The sequence below is a fragment of the Aptenodytes patagonicus genome, chromosome 2, assembly GCF_965638725.1.
Source record: "Aptenodytes patagonicus chromosome 2, bAptPat1.pri.cur, whole genome shotgun sequence".
Taxonomy (NCBI): domain Eukaryota; kingdom Metazoa; phylum Chordata; class Aves; order Sphenisciformes; family Spheniscidae; genus Aptenodytes; species Aptenodytes patagonicus.
Window position 1 is genome coordinate 24,594,485 of NC_134950.1, and position 17,581 is coordinate 24,612,065.

The following is a 17,581-nucleotide window of genomic DNA, read 5'->3' on the forward strand; positions in this document are numbered from 1 at the left end:
TTTGGCACACACAACCTTTTATCCTGACATCATTTCAGTCAAACTGGGGATCATTTTCTCCACTGTTTAGGAATAACTCTCCTCTACCCAAACTCTTTAACACACTGCACAGCTGCTTTTCCTCAGTCAAGTACGGATAAATAAATCTATTTCAGTTCTCCCATTTTTATCCTAATAGAATATTGCAGAGTCAATTCCTTCTCCAACAACTAATGCTCACCTGAATTTCTTGTTGTCACAAATTATTTGCACCTGGTTTTCTCAGTCAAGTCAAATCTCATATTCAGCCCAAAGCTGCCAATATATTAAACTCATTCTCTTGATCTGCTTTTTGTTCCATTGGTATCCCAAAAAATTCCCCATGCTACTGTTCTTACCACCAAGTTTTCAATAAGGAGCACTTCAGCCCATTAAAAATTTGAGTTTTATAGGATCTATGCAACGTTTTATTCTGTTTAGTGTTGTAAAAGTGTTAACTACTTGCATTCACAAAGGCCTTCTTTATTTTCATTTAGTTTTTCCAGAGTAAAGATCACGACAGGGTCAGTGTGCTTTACAAATATTAGAAAATTTCACAATATTCCTTTGGGACGGAAAGGTACTGTTATTATTGCCATTTTACACCTGGGAAACATGCTTCATATGCTGGAATCACACCTGTCACAGATTTTATTTCATGAAAGAAAAAAAAAAAACACAAAGCTTTCATAATACAGAATCTCAGGGCAATCATTCAGAGGAGGCAGCACCAGGAACTGTTAAAACCACTCTCAGAAACTCTGTAGCTCATACTGCTCATGATTCCAGCTTCTCACATCTGTCCCAAACTTCTTGCTCAGCATCTCCTAACATCATCCTCCAGACCCATCTCAGCTGTCTGCCCGCCTGCCCTGCACCCCTCCCTCAGCCATGTAACTTTTCATTTTTAGTCCACTGTTTGTATTTCTTTGCCCAGCAAGTGCCAGACCTCCTCTGCTTGAGCTTTTTCTGTTCTTCAAACCTCTCAGATCATTCTTTACTTAACCAGCTCTAGTATTTCAGCCTTAGATCATCAACCTCAGCAACTCCATCCAACTAAATTCCAGCTCTCCCTCGCATGCTGGCTTCTTGTCCTCTTTCATGCCTAAATTGTTTTCATTTCTAGTTACATTAGCCAATTTTTTCCACCACAAACCAAAAGCTTATTCTCAAGTCCCAGCCCACCACAACTACAACTGCTGCTTCTGCCATAGGCTTTTGTCCAAACCCTCTCACTTTTGTATCTCTCTGCACTGAAATACATCCATTTTCTCCTTCACACTACCAGTACAGTCAGACATCCAAGCCCACAATTCAGGCAGCCCTCAACCCCCCAGAAGCAAAAGCCCTGTCCAGCCCTGAGCAGGAGCATGGTCCAGTAGACAATGCAGTACTAAGGGAATTTACATACCAAACTAAATCAAGTTTCTACCTGTATTTCTGACCTGTAATTTTACCTGTGTATTTTGAATGCTTTCAGCTTAACAGAATTTGAGCAGACTTTACTCAGGCAGCAAAATCTATGTTTATGACGCAGGCTACCCTGCTGCCAAATCTCAAGGTCTTGGTTTGGGTGTACAAGAACAAACTGCTGCTGGAATATTCTTAGACATGGATAGGTGACTGATTTTATTATGTCAACAATGACATAATAAGTTCCATCCAAAAGACTAAGAATTAGTGATAACTGAACCCAGTAAACTCTTTAAGCTGAAAGGTTGGGGACTGCTTACTAATAAATACTGGGTTAAACTGTTTAATGAATCTTCAGAACCCTTTCAAAGACTTATAAAAATATAATCTATAAAGGAGGTCTGTACATTATTAAACTGTAAAGAATTTAGGCACAATTCCAGTGGAATTAGTCTTGGATTTCATGAAGTGTTACTCTTGGGGAAAAAAAATGTGGCTAATAGAGCTCAGCAGATAATACATGTCATTTATTATTGTACTTGATTACATATTTTTTTTCTGAAAATAGTAGCACATTCGAAGTTTCTTCAGAAAAGTTCAAATCTGTGGTTGGAAGTCTGGATGACAAATGCACCATGAAGTGCTAAGAAAGCGGGGTTTTTTTTCCTTCTCAGACACAGATATAATATGAAGTCAGAAGAAAAAAAAGTAAACTCACAAACTGATGGTATGGGTAACCTGGTTAATGTCAATTTGGCACTCCTGCTTAACTGCACTGAACAAGAGGAAAAAAATAATGAGATATTTAAAAGTTTTATTTATGTGTGTGCACGTGCATGTGCACATGAGTGTGTACGTGTGCCTACATATATACTAAACTCTATGCAGGAAACAAGCATAAATGGTATGAAGGAAAACCGTTGGTAACAGTTTTAGCCTGTAAGTGGCAAAATATTTTGCAGTGAAGACAGGAATGGACTTCTAGAACTGTTTCTAAAGCTCTGGCTTGGCCACCCAACAATTGCCATCTGTTTTGTGTTCTGAAGGAGATAGTTCTGTCAAATAGATATGATCATATAATTAAGTACAATGACAATGTTTGAGCACAGTGTAGTTGAACAAAAATTGCATAGGAAATTACAGATTTTGTCCTTGGTAGTTCTTGTCATTGCAACCTTAGTCTAATTTCTGACAACTCTTGTGTACATCAGTGTGAAGTTACCCGATATTAGTTTTTATGAAAAACTAGGAAGTCACATTCACAATTGTTCAAAAAAAGAATGCAAATGAGATTTACAGATAGCAACTGCAATTCAACCTTCCTGAGGACATACATTAGAAATAAGGATGACAAGAGACACATTACCAAAGATTTTACTCGTATTTGGACATAAGAATCTCAAGTTCCATTCTAGATGCAGAAAAGACTTCAGTACTTGTAGGTAGAAGCCTTTTGTTTTAACCTTAATCTTCGCTTAAACTGTATTTCTGTTTCACCACTCATCTCACACCCTAACCACAAGAAGCCAAACAAACAAAACCTGCATATCTCTCCTATTCGACTTCCGTCCTCTTCCAGTTACAGCTGTTCATCCCAGTCTTCTCATTACCCAGCTAGTCTTTGTCTCCAATCCTTAGATCTTTTAATCTGAAAAATCAATGCTTACCAGTCCCAGCTGTTCTCATATTGACTCATACGATTTCTCTATTCTTTCAATGTCTTATATTCAAATGGTCCTACTCGCCTTCGTAGCTCCAGGTATCCAGCTACAAAGTTCAAGCAACTCTAAATACATCATAATTCTCTACAGCACGAAAACTTGGCCAAATTTGGGTGAACTTTGATGGGAACGAAAGAAAGATACTCATGGTACAAAGAGAACCCTCTGTCTGAAAGTAAGGGTAATGCAACTCTTCACAGAAAAGTTCTTCACCCTTTCTCCTGCAAATAGTACAATTAAAACATTGCTTAGATGCAAGGAGTTCTTAAAATGCACACTAATGATTTTTCTAAAACTGTATGCTTTTTAAGTCTCAGGAGAAAATTAAGTTAATATTTTCAGAATATTAATTAAGTACTTCTAATCATGTATTGTGTAACAAACTCCATGTTTCTTGTAAGGCAAATAGTTTCTAGTGCAGAAAACTATTTGAACTTTAGAGAAAATACAAGAGAACTATTTACAGACATCTTATTTATTTGCTCAGTTCCACACAGCAGGAGCATGACAGAGAATTCTACATCTGGCATGACAGTGAAATGGTTACCTGTGCCAACCAACATTGAAGGCTATATCTTGGCAAAAAAATTTCCATTGCTGTAATTTTTCCAATAATGTATTTATTTCTCTGAAACCAGAGAAGACAGTAACACAGGATCAAAAAAAAAATTATAAACGTATGTAAATTAAAATTGTATATTTCTTAAACAGAATAAAATGAATTAATTTAATAGTTTACACAAAGTTTCAAACAGTTGTAATACTATAAACATAAGTATAGCTTAAGAGTGCCACATCACCTTCACATATAATTCTAAGAATTTTCTAGAAGTTATCATGCTCTTGGCTGTGTGGTAAATATCTCTTCTTACTCCCCCAAATCCAAATTCAACCTTGGAAAGGTATCAAAAATTTATGTCTTGAGAGATTAAAATTAAAATACAAATCTCTTAAGTTCCCTATTTTGACAAGCAAATTAACTTCTTGTTTTTATGCTTTTCTAGAGCAGAAAATTCAGAATTTGGAATGACAGTCCATCCTCCCTCTCCTCTTTTATTTAGTGCCTGATACATTACAAAAACTTCAGATTCAAGTTTGGATGTTCAAGATCATGACATTCCTGATTAAATCACTAAAAAAGATAGTATGATGTAAGTCAATATGACTGCTTGACTCTTGAACGTTCTGTGTTTATATTTTACACAGAAGTGAATAAACAGGAAAGTATTTAAGTTCTAGTGCCTACTTAGAAATTTTATTTCCTTTAGATTTTAATATAAACTAAGCACCAATATGACTTTCTTATGTTGCTGCAAATTCCTAACAATTCACCTAACAAAACCTCAACACTCAAAATACCTGACATGATACAACTAGAAAAAAATAAAAATACAGTAGCAAAGTTGGTAGGCTTCTAGCAAAGCCACATAAAATTGAGGCTGGAGTGAAAGGTTCACAGCTCAAGATGCATCACTGTTGTAACCCCAGCAATATTTGGGAAGCAGCAGATGGGAAGCCGTCACACAAAGGTAAAGAGAATTCACCCCTCATCAATGCAATGCTCCTGAAATGATCATGTCACAGTGAGTTACTATGATCATGTAGAAGAGGGAATACATGTTATATGAAAATAAAAAGCAGAGGAGAGCAGACAATGTAAAAGGACAGAACTACTGAAAACATAGTGCAAAGTATACTTTGCTCTTTAGAACAAATGCTGTTATATCTATTCTCAGTAACAAGTTTCAAAGAAAGATGGAAAAACACATCACTTTGAAACTGGCAGCAGCCACATTTGAACTAAACAAAAGAGAAAAGTCAAAGTTGCCTAAGGACAGGTACCTTGTTGCACGATACAGTGACAGATAAATCCAAAGTACCCTACTGTGTCACAACTCCTAAAATGGTCTTTTTGGATAAAGTTTAACCTCAGTTTAGGCAGGACCATCAGAATATTTTTCAGAACATAACATGAAGAAGATGTTAGAGCACTGCATACTTACTCAGCACAATGAATGCCTCTAACAAATTGCAGACTGCCGAGATACTTTGCAATGACTAACCTTGGCCATTTATATTTGTAAAAAGCAAAGAAATTAGTGTTTTTAACATTTCTTTTTAAAAAGTAAAGATTGTAATTACCTGTGATATTTCCCAACATATCTTTAGTGTGGCAAATCAAATCTTCACTTTCCCCATCTTTGAAGTTGCCTATTTCTCCATAATAAAGAGCAATCCCAAGTTGCATTATACGTATAAACATCGGAAGCTGCTGATCAGAGATTGAAAGTTTCAAACTTTCAACTAATGTGTGAATCTATAACATGAAAGAGAACAAAAGCAAATAACAACAAAGCTCTACCATTAAAGCCAGCTTTTAAACCATACAACTCCATATTCATTTTGTATATGCATTCTAATTTCTAAAAACAATAGCTGCATTACAACACAAGGCAAAGGGCTGCAAACAATGACTGTCAAAAACATACTCTTTGGGTTGCTACACAAGAGATCTTCAGGTTGAAAAGTCAAATGTAATGGTTTTTTTTTTTGTTTGTTTGTTTTTTGTTTGTTTGTTTGTTTTTTACAACCGTTGCTGAATAGATTTCTAAAACATAAGTCACATAAGTGCATCTGATTAAACTTTTATTTTCATTGTAGAGTTTCACAAAAATCTCTGCATGCTAAAGAAATCCTAGATATACTGGTTTTAATATACAAGGTCCTTCATATTGATTCTTTCCCACTCCCAACATTGTTGCAAGAGGACAAGTAATGGGGCGGAGGGGGGGGGAAGGATTCATTCCAACTGAAGTGCAGAAAACCGGCTTCTCTGGATATTCCAGTTCAAACATGCAATTAAGCAGTTTTCTCTAAATGAAAGCAAGCTTTGCAAAGACTGTAATTACTAGAATGAAAGTTTATCCTTCTTTAAATATTTTAGCCATTTTATTCAATACTTCAGAATATTTTTATGAGTATGTGATCATGCTATAAAAAGACAAAAACAGATGTGATAGGAAAGCTACCTTTCATTAAAATAAGAGCTGCATAAAATAAAATTATTGTAATAAAATTACTGTCTGTAGCATTTGACATATTTCTAGCTCCAGGTCCAGTTTCTAAATGTTGTGGGTGAAAAAAAAATGGAAATAGAAAGTAACTACACATCAGCGTTGGCCTTAATGCAATCCAATTCAAGAAACTCAAAATAACTTTGTAAACAGTACTGCACATCCATGAGCTGGTAAAAATACAGTAGTGAAATAAATATTTGTATAAAAATATGCTAATATACTAATAAGACTTCACTAATAAGTTTATATGAGCAAATTAATAAAGCCACAGCCTTAGTCATACAGAATGAGCGACAACATAGTATCAACCATTTATATAGACTAGAGGAAAGATTTTTAGGTATCAGAATTCTGCTATTATTTAAAATTCTCTGAAAGAAAACAGCATGTAAAATCCCAAGATACATTTTGGAAATTAAAAATTAATCCTTCAATACCAGCTTTTCAGGGCCAGTTAATTAAAAGTTGTCAATAATAAATCTTTTCCGCGCAAATGAACAACGGGAAGGATAAAGAGCGAATAACCGTCTTAAGATTTGGAAAGGGGCGGGGGGGGAAGACTATTTTACCAGAAGCCTTTTTAAAAGTCACACAAGAGGCATATGTCATAGTGGAGGACAGGAACACTAGGTAGCACTGTAGACAATGAACATAATTATATAGAGGCTTAATTGAAATTATGTTACACTCCTGGACTTATTGTATGGTACTACCGTCCCATCATGATCCTGCTCTTACATTGCCAGTGGAACTCATCTCACTAACAACCAGCAGAAAACTTTTTATTTCTTCTTGTCCAGTTAGCTTTCTGTCAACATAGTGAGTTGACTTAGATGACTGACAGGTCAGACAAATGGAGAGGTGTTCCATCCCCCTGATCATTTTCGTGGGTCCAGAGGAGGGCCACGAAAATTATCAGGGGGATGGAACACCTCTGCTATGAGGAAAGGCAAGAGAGAGTTGGGGTTGTTCAGCCTGGAGAAGAGAAGGCTCTGGGAAGACCTTATTGCAGCCTTTCAGTACTTCAAGGGGGCTTATAAGAAAGATGGGGACAGACTTTTTAGCAGGGCCTGTTGCGACAGGACAAGGGGGAATGGCTTTAAACTAAAGGGGGGTAGATCTAGACTAGATAGAAGGAAGAATTTTTTACGCTGAGGGTGGTGAAGCACTGGCACAGGTTGCCCAGAGAGGTGGTGGATGCCCCATCCCTGGAACCGTTCAAGGTCAGGCTGGACGGGGCTCTGAGCAAGCTGATCTAGTTGAAGATGTCCCTGCTCATTGCAGGGAGGTTGGACTAGATGACCTTTAGAGGTCCCTTCCAACCCAAATTATTCTATGATTCTATAAATGTCATTGCTGCTGCAAATAGGGGAAGGCAGGACTGACATCCCCAGTGCAAATCAGCTCATCTGTCTCATGGTTGTCTCATCCCATGATGATTTCAACAAGAAAAGCAACAAAGCTTAAAACTCTAATCATTTTACGTGTGTTTTGCCACCTCCCCCCATGTATACTATTTTCATTCTAAAATTAAAAATAGGAGCTTAGTGTTCCCAAAAAGCACACAAATACATATCCAAGTACTTAAGAATTGTCCTCCTCTGAGAAGTCTCAACTTAAATTAAACTCATTAGTTTGGCCAAAACTTTGCCATAGACATAGTAGTCAAAATTAATACAGGTTATAAAAATATTCTAGTCCCTACAAAGAAACCAAAAGAGCATATGCTATTACAAACGCGGAAGTCTTGGAAACTTTCACTCAAGACTGAAAAACAGATGTGCTTTACCAAGTGAACAACACAGAGTATGAAAGTTTTCATTACAGAGATCTTCACAGATTTGGAGAAAAAGATTTGAGTGCTGCTCAATCCCAGCTTTTGTCTTTAGCTGGGAAACAAACCACCAGAACACAAGCTGCTGGCATTCAGTAATCTACCCTTCAGATGCACTGCAGCTGCAGTAATTTCATTTGCAGCAGAGACTTTTAAAAAGCTTTAACCATCCTTGAATTAATTCCATTAATGAAGTAGTTATATTTACTGGTAACAGCTCCTTTTACTTCAATTGTAAGAAAATACAGCTTTTTCCATTCAATAGTTTAATATATTAAAGACAGTCTTTTTTAAAAACTGCATGCTGATGATCTATAGTGCACAATCTCCATGCATACAACAAATCAGAAAGTTATCAAATGTAAAATTTGTGAGGGTCAACAGATTTGTAGATCTATTCGTTGCATAACAGTATGGTAGTGAAATACTAGAAAAGATTTAAGATTTAAAAAATCATTACCTTTGGACCATTCTTCTTTGGATCATAAAAAACAATTGTTAATTCACTTAAATATTAATCTAGCATCATATATTTACATGTTTTTATATAATTGAGCACATTTCTGACTATCTTCATAAACAATATTTTATGTTTAAAGATTGAAGAAAAAAAGAGGAAAAAAGGAGAAACATTAAAAAAGAAACAGAGAAAGGTAAGTAAACTACGTGCAACATAACAAAAAAAATGATATCAGAGTATATACAAAAAAATATAAAAGACACCTTTGAACAAACTGAAATGTGCCTTAAAAAAGAGCAGGGGAATAAATGACCACCAAAGATAACCAGAAAAGTTTAATACAGATTTAATTAAATTACTAACGCCTCAGTGCATTCTAGTATGTTTTATTTTAGTCCAGCATCCACTAAAAATTGTAAGTAATAATATAATGATCGTCATTTTTACAACAGTATCATTTTAAAATATATTGAAGACTGTGTCAGCATTTCCATTAAAGTGTGCTGTCAGAGACTTGTAATTTGCCCATAAACTTTTGCTCTACAAAACTGGCATATAGGACTTCAGCTAGGTACAGATTACTTCTCCAAAATTTACAGAACTATTTGGCTAATTTAAAAATCAGATTTTTTAACATCAAGATTTACTGTCTATATGCAGTAATCATACTGTCACCACAGAACATAAAGACCATAACCAGTAAACTATAGACAGTCATATGATGATTCCTTATTATCACTGGAGTTTGTATAGATTCCGAAGTTATAAGGCACATGGTTAAAAGTCCTAACAACACTGAAGAGATAACTTCTTGTTTATAAAACTCAAAATAAGCAAATTTCCAAAATTGATACCAGTTACTCTGAACCAAAAAAAAGAAAAAACTTTTCTTTCTAATATGCAGAATCAGTCTTTATATATCTAATTATTAAATTAAGATACGCACATGAAAAAATGAAATTTCTGCAAACATACGTACTACCAGACATTTGTGTGCAAGTATCCAGTATTTAGTGACAATTCTTATCTGGATAAATACTCATATGGCCATTACCATATCCACAAATCTCCAAATTTGCCCAAAGTAATCAAAGGCATACAGCTGTACAGCACATACAAGAAACAGGGGCATTTGACAAATTGGACATGATTACTAATTAACTCCCAACCTTAAGTTCACAGCAGCTTAGGACTTCCTGAATCACATCATGAGTCAAACAAATGCAGTATGCCAACTGAGAGAGTGACACTTCTAATTTATATTCTTGAGAAATGCCCATCAAAATTTATCTCAAAATTGACTATTTTGCAATGCATACACCTGAAGATTATTTTTTATTAAAACTTGGGAAGAGTGTGGTGTAAAGTCTGTGTCTCAATTTAAAACAGTTCTCAACTAATTACATGGGCACCACTGGTACACTTTGAGAGAAGGAGGGAGGGAAGATGAACATTACATGTATGACTACTCAGAGCAGAAAAAAAAAAAAGTAGGAGCGAAAGGTAGTTTAGTCTCTCCACCAACTCAGCAGTTTTGCTTCTGCACTGCAAAATGTAAACACGTCACCTAGTGTCAGATGTCCACGACTAATATTGCACCCCTGCTCACTAGGAACTGAGCTTGGCTTGCTAATCCATTTCACATGGTTCACTACACAGTGTTAATACACTGAAGTTTCTTGTTATTTATGACAGTTTGAGCTACATTTGAAACAATAACATAAGTAAAAAATCCTTTCCATCTTACTGAAGGCACCTTAAAGCATACAGTATTTTTTTTTCTTTAACAGATTATCTGCAGACTTTTTTTCTTACAATTATTATGTTTTCTATTTTAAAACTTCAGGAAAAATAGAAAAGATTAGAGAGCATTACTTCCTTACTTACATGCTGTTACTGTACATAGACTAATTCCATCATATGAAAAAACCACAATCAAAAAAATCCCTTCAGCAAAAAACAACAGCATTAGCTTTTCATTTTAATTTAAATTTCTAAGTATATTTTGAAAAACCTCAAAACTTCACAAGTGAGTAGCAAAAAAAAATCATTTTGGATACCTACTTTAATAACAGATGGCATTTTGGAGTTGAGATTATCATAAGTAAAATGCAGACGAGTCCTGAAGGAACATTTGTACAGCAGAGGTTCCTGGTAAAATTCAATTTTACCACTAGCATTTCTCTTATCAAGACATACTGTGCAGTCAGAAAAGTTGATCATCTTTCTCAGTACCAGATCGGTGGCTTTTAAAAGAAGTATATAGGTTAAGAAAATATATTGCATAAGGAAAGTAAGTTATGCATACATGTTCTTATCTAGAAGAAAACAATACAAGATAGTTGTATGGTCATTATTTAAATCATCAGCAAAGTACTTGCTTATGTGACTAAAGAGAATAATTTAATGCGTTACAGATTTTTTCAGCTGAATACTTAAAAAGTGAGGACAAATTAGTTACACCCAATTCAAATTTTCATCCCTTCACTGTACCTTAGATGTATTTATAAAATAAGAGTACTGCTTCATATGCAAGCATAAAACAAATATTATTCTCGTTATTCTCCCAGAATCTTGCATATTTTCCCCAAAAGTTTTCTTTTGAACGTTCCAAAGCAAACAAAAGCTATTATAGTGATCTTAACATGAAACAGATTTTGTAATTTTGTTGTATTAGTTTGTAATAATTTTAGCCAGAACAAAGAAATGGGTCCAGTGGTCAGGAAACCATTAATTAAATTCCCCATTCTACCGGAGATCTTCTGTGGGATCTTAAAATACTCTTACTGTGCCCAAATTCCACCTCTACCAAATGTCAGTAAGAACACCTAGACTTACAGGTGAACGTTGGTAATTCAAAGACTGAGACATTCAGATACTGAAGACAAAGATAAAAATCAAAAAGTTGGGCTTTTTTTTCCTGAAAACGTGAAGCGAAATGAAACACATCTTGCAATTGGTATGCCATGCTCACTACAGTGCAACACGTTTTACTACCTGTCTAGCCAGCCTGTTTAGAGAGTTTTAAGATCATCACAAACAATTGCAACGCCTTAAGATGCTACTGCTCATTCACAAAAATAGAAACAGACTGCCTAAGCACTCACTGCCAACAGCAAGCACAAAATGAAATGCAATCACAGAAGGATGGCAAGTATGAGCAGAGAGGACTACAAAACATGTTGTATAATTATCTGTGATCATACAAGTATGCTTTAAGAATCAATCTATATTATTATAATTGGCTCTTCAAAATGAAGGACAAGGGGAAGAAATGAAAACAGGCAGAAAGTATCTTACTTCTGACATAAAGAGCCATTTTTATTAGACTTGCAAATTTCTATATAAATTTAAGAGTGCCTCCATTGTGATACCTAAAACCAAAAATATCTACTCACCAGAGATGTCCATAAATGCTCGATCCCAAAACTCATCCACTGTATAGCATTCTGCAGAAGTGATATTGACTGAGAGAACAATATCATCCTCCACATATTTTAATATGAGATTGTTGATCACAATGTTGACATTGTTTACAACACGCCTAATCAAACTCTGAACATAACCTATAAAACAAAACAAATTCTTAGTTATAAGGAAGACATGATGCCAAATTCATTTATTACTAAAGTCATTATTTCCAACTTGTGTTCTTTTTTAATATCAAAACAAACCAAGTATCATTGTCCTTTATTTATCCAAAAATCACAGGACTTAAAACATTCAGTGTGGTCAGTCAATCAGCATCCCAGAAATGAAATAAACTATGCGAAAAAAAATTGTAAATACTAGGAATATAATATAGCATAAGAGATTCATTTTTGGTGGCAAGAACCAACTTTCAAACTAAGTACGAAAACGAAAGACTCCAGATTATTGTAGACAAAGAATTTAAATGACAGTGACTTTTTTACTTGAAAGATATTTAGAAATAGGTTTGGAAAAGTGAACACCAGTTGCTAGGTTACTTTTCAAGTATGCATATATTACGCCTATTTGCCCCCTCACCTAGTTTTTTTAAAACTTAACTAAACATTAATATGCCTAGTACTTTTTTTTTTTCATTCTAAAAGCTAATATATCCACATGATGCTCACTAAGACCCCTGTGAGGTGTAACAAAATCAATTTCTGTCAACAACCCAAATAGTAAGCACCTGCACTGAGGCCTGTTGGGAAGAAATCCATTTAAATTTTTTCAGACGTAATGTGATTGGAAAAATGATCTCGTCTGTGAATTCCCAGTATGCAGTAAACACCCATATTTTACCAATATGGTAAAGAAATTAAATATTACCCATATTCACGTCTTTTATGTATATGGAATGTAACTATGGAGCTAACTCATTTGTGCTGGAAAAAAACAAGCTTTAAAATTTCCGTATTTTAAAATTTATAACATTACTCACATTCTATCTAAAAATACATTTAATACACGCTATAGAGGTCTAGTTATGTAACTAGGCAGAAAAAAAGCCAGTTAATGATACAGGGTTAAATCCACAGGCTTCCAGAGTAGTTTTCTGAAACTTGCATTAAATAAGACTCATTTATATCAACAATTTTAATTCAAATAAAACTTAAAATTAACATCAAGACATTGTGAAATCCGTAGGAGCAGACTCAGGTTGCTACTTCAATTCTGCTCTGCTTTTTCTAGATATTCATCGTTTTCACACTCAAATATTACTTTTCACCTTAGAGTATATGGAACAATTTACCATTACATAAGTGATTTTCTTAAGTTTCACAACTGCAAATTTACACAGTTGACATAAGACGTTTTTCCTTTTTCAGCATTCAAAGCCTCCAACCACCTATTTTATTAAATGCAAAACACGCTTTCAGCTATCATTAGCAGAATATTTTGATTCTGATCAGGTACATGTCTATGTTTTAAAAGTATTTCAATATTAAAATCTTAATTATAAAACACATATCACGTTTCTTATCATAACTCAGCCTGCTTCATTTTATACTATTCTTGAGCATACATCACCCTTTGAGCAAAGCTAGTTCCAACAGGATAGAAACAGCATTTTAACATCTCCTGCCATCTTAACAGGATTGTAATTGTATTAAAACAAAATCTGGAAAATGTTGTAGACCATTGTCTACAGAAACAGGAAATCCAGAAATGCAGTGAAAGTCAAAATTTTGACAGCTTAGTACTGTCAGATTTCTAACTATCTGAATTTACCTTTTTAGCTTATCAATCTAAAAAAACTACTGAAAAATATGTGGAATAACTTGTTTTTAGGAATTTTCTCACTGACTTCTTAAAATGGTAACATATTTCTAGGTTATATGAATTCAGAAAACCAGATGTATTATTTCAATAATTAAGGGACATAGGAGACCCATATTCATCTCTAGAGTGGTGTAAACTGACCTGTATATAAATAGAAGCCGGCACAAAGCAAAATATTGAAAAAAAAATTCTATACTGAATTTTGCAGACTATGTAACTACCAATTATAAAATCATAACCAGTAATTTAATTATGCTTTTAAAGCAAGCTACTAATTTCATTGAAGAAAGTGAAGCTGTCCCTCCACAGGTCCAAAGTTTTTTCAGTATTTGCTTTCAAGGGTCTTTCAAAGTTAATCTAATTTACATTTGCCTGCTGTGAATGACAAAAATATTACAAATCCAGCATCACAGCAGAAAAAAAAAAAGCTACTTCTACTGATAGTTTCCAGCAGTATTCAGGAAAAGAGCAACAACACTTTCATCTGTCTGTCTTTTTGCTAGAATGCATAAGAAGAGGGAGCAGAATTATATCTTTCAAATTAAACAGGAGTCACGGATTTGATAAAAACTGATTCACACTTCTGTGAAGACATTTCCAAACTAGTGGTGCAGTATATTGTTAAAAGTACCATACAGGTACCAGCTTTCTAACTAAGTTTAGCTTCAAATATACTAGAATCAGATTCTCATGAGTGAGGATCAGTCTTAAGAAAATGAATTTAAATTGTAATTCTTACTATTCAAAACAAAGCAATAAAAACATCAGCAAGTTCATGTATAATACAGTTTAAAAAAAAAGGGGGGGGGTTGTTCTAAATACAAGTGTGAGAAAACAGGCGGGGGTTGCTTCTTATTCCTGTAATTTTTAAAATACAACACTATGACCATCTTTGCCACTGAAATTCAGGTATTCTACGATGAAGTGACTAAAAATACTAGAAAATTTGTAGGGGTAAATTCTCTCCAGAGGTGCAACACAAAATCCACATATATGCTCTTTCCAAATTCTCCAGAACCCAGCAGGCTGCACTGTGCAGTAAGAGCTACGAATGCAGTTTCAGTCCAACCCTCCAAAATATTGTAGCACTATAGTCCACAGAGTGGTCTATTGGTTCAACAGAATTGATATCATCAGACTGGTCACATCTAAGCATCTTAATTTAGCAGTGCTCTATTGTTACCAAAGCTACATTTTTAGCTAAGCTCTGCCTAGCTCCATCTCTGAGAACCCAGCAGAGCTAAAGGACAAATAAATCTTTCAACAAATTACAACAGTGGTATGATACCTATATCCTCCAAAGACTAAAGCACATCTAAGCAGATAACTCAACATCTTACTAAAATCGAGGATGTGCAAAGCCATACCCTATACCACAGAGATTAAAATCTTCCTATAAAGAGGCCTCTACTCCTCATGGAGGCTGTTTACCACATAGAACCTCTATATTAAACAATGTTATTTATGCATCAAACTACAAAACCAAAACCAACTGTATTTAGAGAACTTCACCACATCGAAAGTAACCTACAGTCCATTCAATAAGGTAAGATTTCGCTAATGCTCTCTGAATCATTAGACTTCACTACCCACACACTCTATGCAGTTGAAGGAGGAATGTGATGACAATTAAGGAGGTGATAGTGCCCTACAGTTTCACAGAAGCACAAAGTACATCTACAGAATCTATTAAATAGTAACATAAGAAGGCACCAGATCTGATAATTTGTTACAGTACTGCAAATGCAATATGTGCAATTCATATGAGCACATTAATCATTAATAACCACAATATATTCATAAGAGACGACACGCAAACCAATTTTCAATGTGTATGTTGCATCTGGATCTGTGGAAACACATCTTTTGGAACGTTTTAACTTCATCAGGTGTCAACATTACAATACGCAGACCTCCAGCCTTTCACTAAGACTACACCTTTCTGGAAGGTCCACAGATAACACTGACAGAAACAAACCTAAGGAACAAAAATCCTAAAACTGTCACTGAAGGCAATATAATCATCCAACTCTTTGGCAAGCCTTTGACTCCTGTTGTTTACAGGTGAGACCCAAAGAACCAAATGCCGAGGAATGCCAGAGCTAAAGCGCTGTCCATGGTAGGAAACGGTGGATGCCAAAAGTCCTGCAATTCCAAGCCACCGGAGTTTATCGGATCTCAGAGCTTTAAGAGAGCCTCCAGATCTGGCTCCTCACGTACCCATTCCAAAGCAAGATGATAGTCTGTAATACATAAGGTTCCACACACTAAATTTCAATGCTCTCTTTTGATTCGAGGCAAGCATAAACTTTCTGTTAACAAAAGACAGACAAAAAGCCTAACACAAAACTGTCACGTCTTTAATCCATCTAAAATTACATGCCCCAAGAAGGCAAACAGCAATTCATTCCAGTACTCTCCAATTTCCCTTTTCTGCACAAAACAACACCTCATACTCCAAATTTCTGTGCAAACTCAGAGGCAATAGTAATCAGATATATAGTTCCTTCAGCATTTTTATATCCTATAAATATCTCCAAGTTCAACTGAGCCAAATTCCACATCAGAAAAAAGAAAAAAAAAAGAATAAAGTGGTGAACATCTCTACTAGTAGATACAGGACTCGAGAAGAAACCTCTCTCAGAATTACTACTCTCAAAGAGGAAACCTTACCTTTAAAACTATTATAAGACTCTGAAAACAAAACGTCTAAAAACGTACAAGAAAAGAACTTAATGTGAACCACTGAGCAGTTAATGGCAGTAGAAAACAGAGTGATCTGAAACAGGAGAACCAGAGCAGCAGAGGATAAAATCTAACACACTTCCCCTACAGTATGTTTCTCACGCTAATCTATCTTGCGCTATAAATGAGTTCTGTAAATTTAAGGATTCAACAAAATGGAAGGAAAAGATATAAGAATTAACTATGTTTTATCGCAATTCGGTTCTATTTTATAATATTCAAGTATTTCACTCACCGTTACGTGATTTGTAGGTGGACAGAGATATAATAGTCTAACTTAGACATTGTGGCCACCTGAATGAAATTTAGGTATTTTCTATCACTCAAATACAATCCAGCTTCTGCAATTATGGATTACCTGGAGGTAAATCAGGGTCAGGAGAAGCTGACTGCTGAACTCGTCGTGGTTTTACTGCAGATTTCATGCTTTCCGTGGTACTGCGGTTTGTTGAACTGGAGCCACAACTTTCGTGGTCTTCCTGCTAGAGGAAGAGAAAGCAACTAAGTCAACCAAACAAAAAGAAAATAAAGGTGGGGAGAAAAAGTGACTTGGTAAAGATTTGGTGAATTAAAATTCTGTTTTTCCATCAATTCAATCCTGCACATGCATCTAACTACAGAAATTATTACAAAACTAGCTGGACAACATAAAAAAATAATTTGCAATTAATACTTTCACTAACTTTTATTTAAAAAAACCAAACATCTCAGTCATTTAATTAAGTTCAATTGAACACATTTCATCTAGCTGCATTTCTACTGAAACGCTGCTTCAAACAGAGACAGCGCCCTGCATACTACCAAAACAAATATGAGAAACCTCCAAATTTTATGAGCTTACGTGCCTACTCATGACACCACCTCAGACAGTTCCAAGATGTCAGAATCATGTCCTTCCTAATACAGCTAATTGAAGCTGATTCACAAAGCAAAATATTTTTGCAGACTTCTAAAATAGTAAAACATAGCCCCAGAAAAGGTAAATGAACTGAGGGCACCTGCTCATCTTGAGTTTCTGTATAGCTTATTCACCTTAAGGAATCCAGAAGCAGGAAACATGGCT

At 35.1% G+C, this 17,581-nt stretch overlaps 1 protein-coding gene across 5 annotated transcripts in view; it reads right to left on the minus strand.

The window, feature by feature from the left end:
* The window catches only part of VPS13B (vacuolar protein sorting 13 homolog B), a 497,028-nt gene that overhangs the window by 427,847 nt on the left and 51,600 nt on the right, over nt 1-17,581 (minus strand). For 4 of the 5 annotated variants that reach the window (XM_076329347.1, XM_076329346.1, XM_076329344.1 and 1 more), the window contains exons 4-7: nt 16,877-17,000; nt 11,922-12,089; nt 10,588-10,769; nt 5,295-5,469 (exon numbers count right to left, since the gene is read on the minus strand). In XM_076329347.1, the coding sequence (XP_076185462.1) occupies nt 5,295-5,469; nt 10,588-10,769; nt 11,922-12,089; nt 16,877-17,000 (649 nt within the window). The remainder of the gene's footprint in view (nt 1-5,294; nt 5,470-10,587; nt 10,770-11,921; nt 12,090-16,876; nt 17,001-17,581) is intronic. The other variant, XM_076329345.1, reaches the window with a different exon arrangement.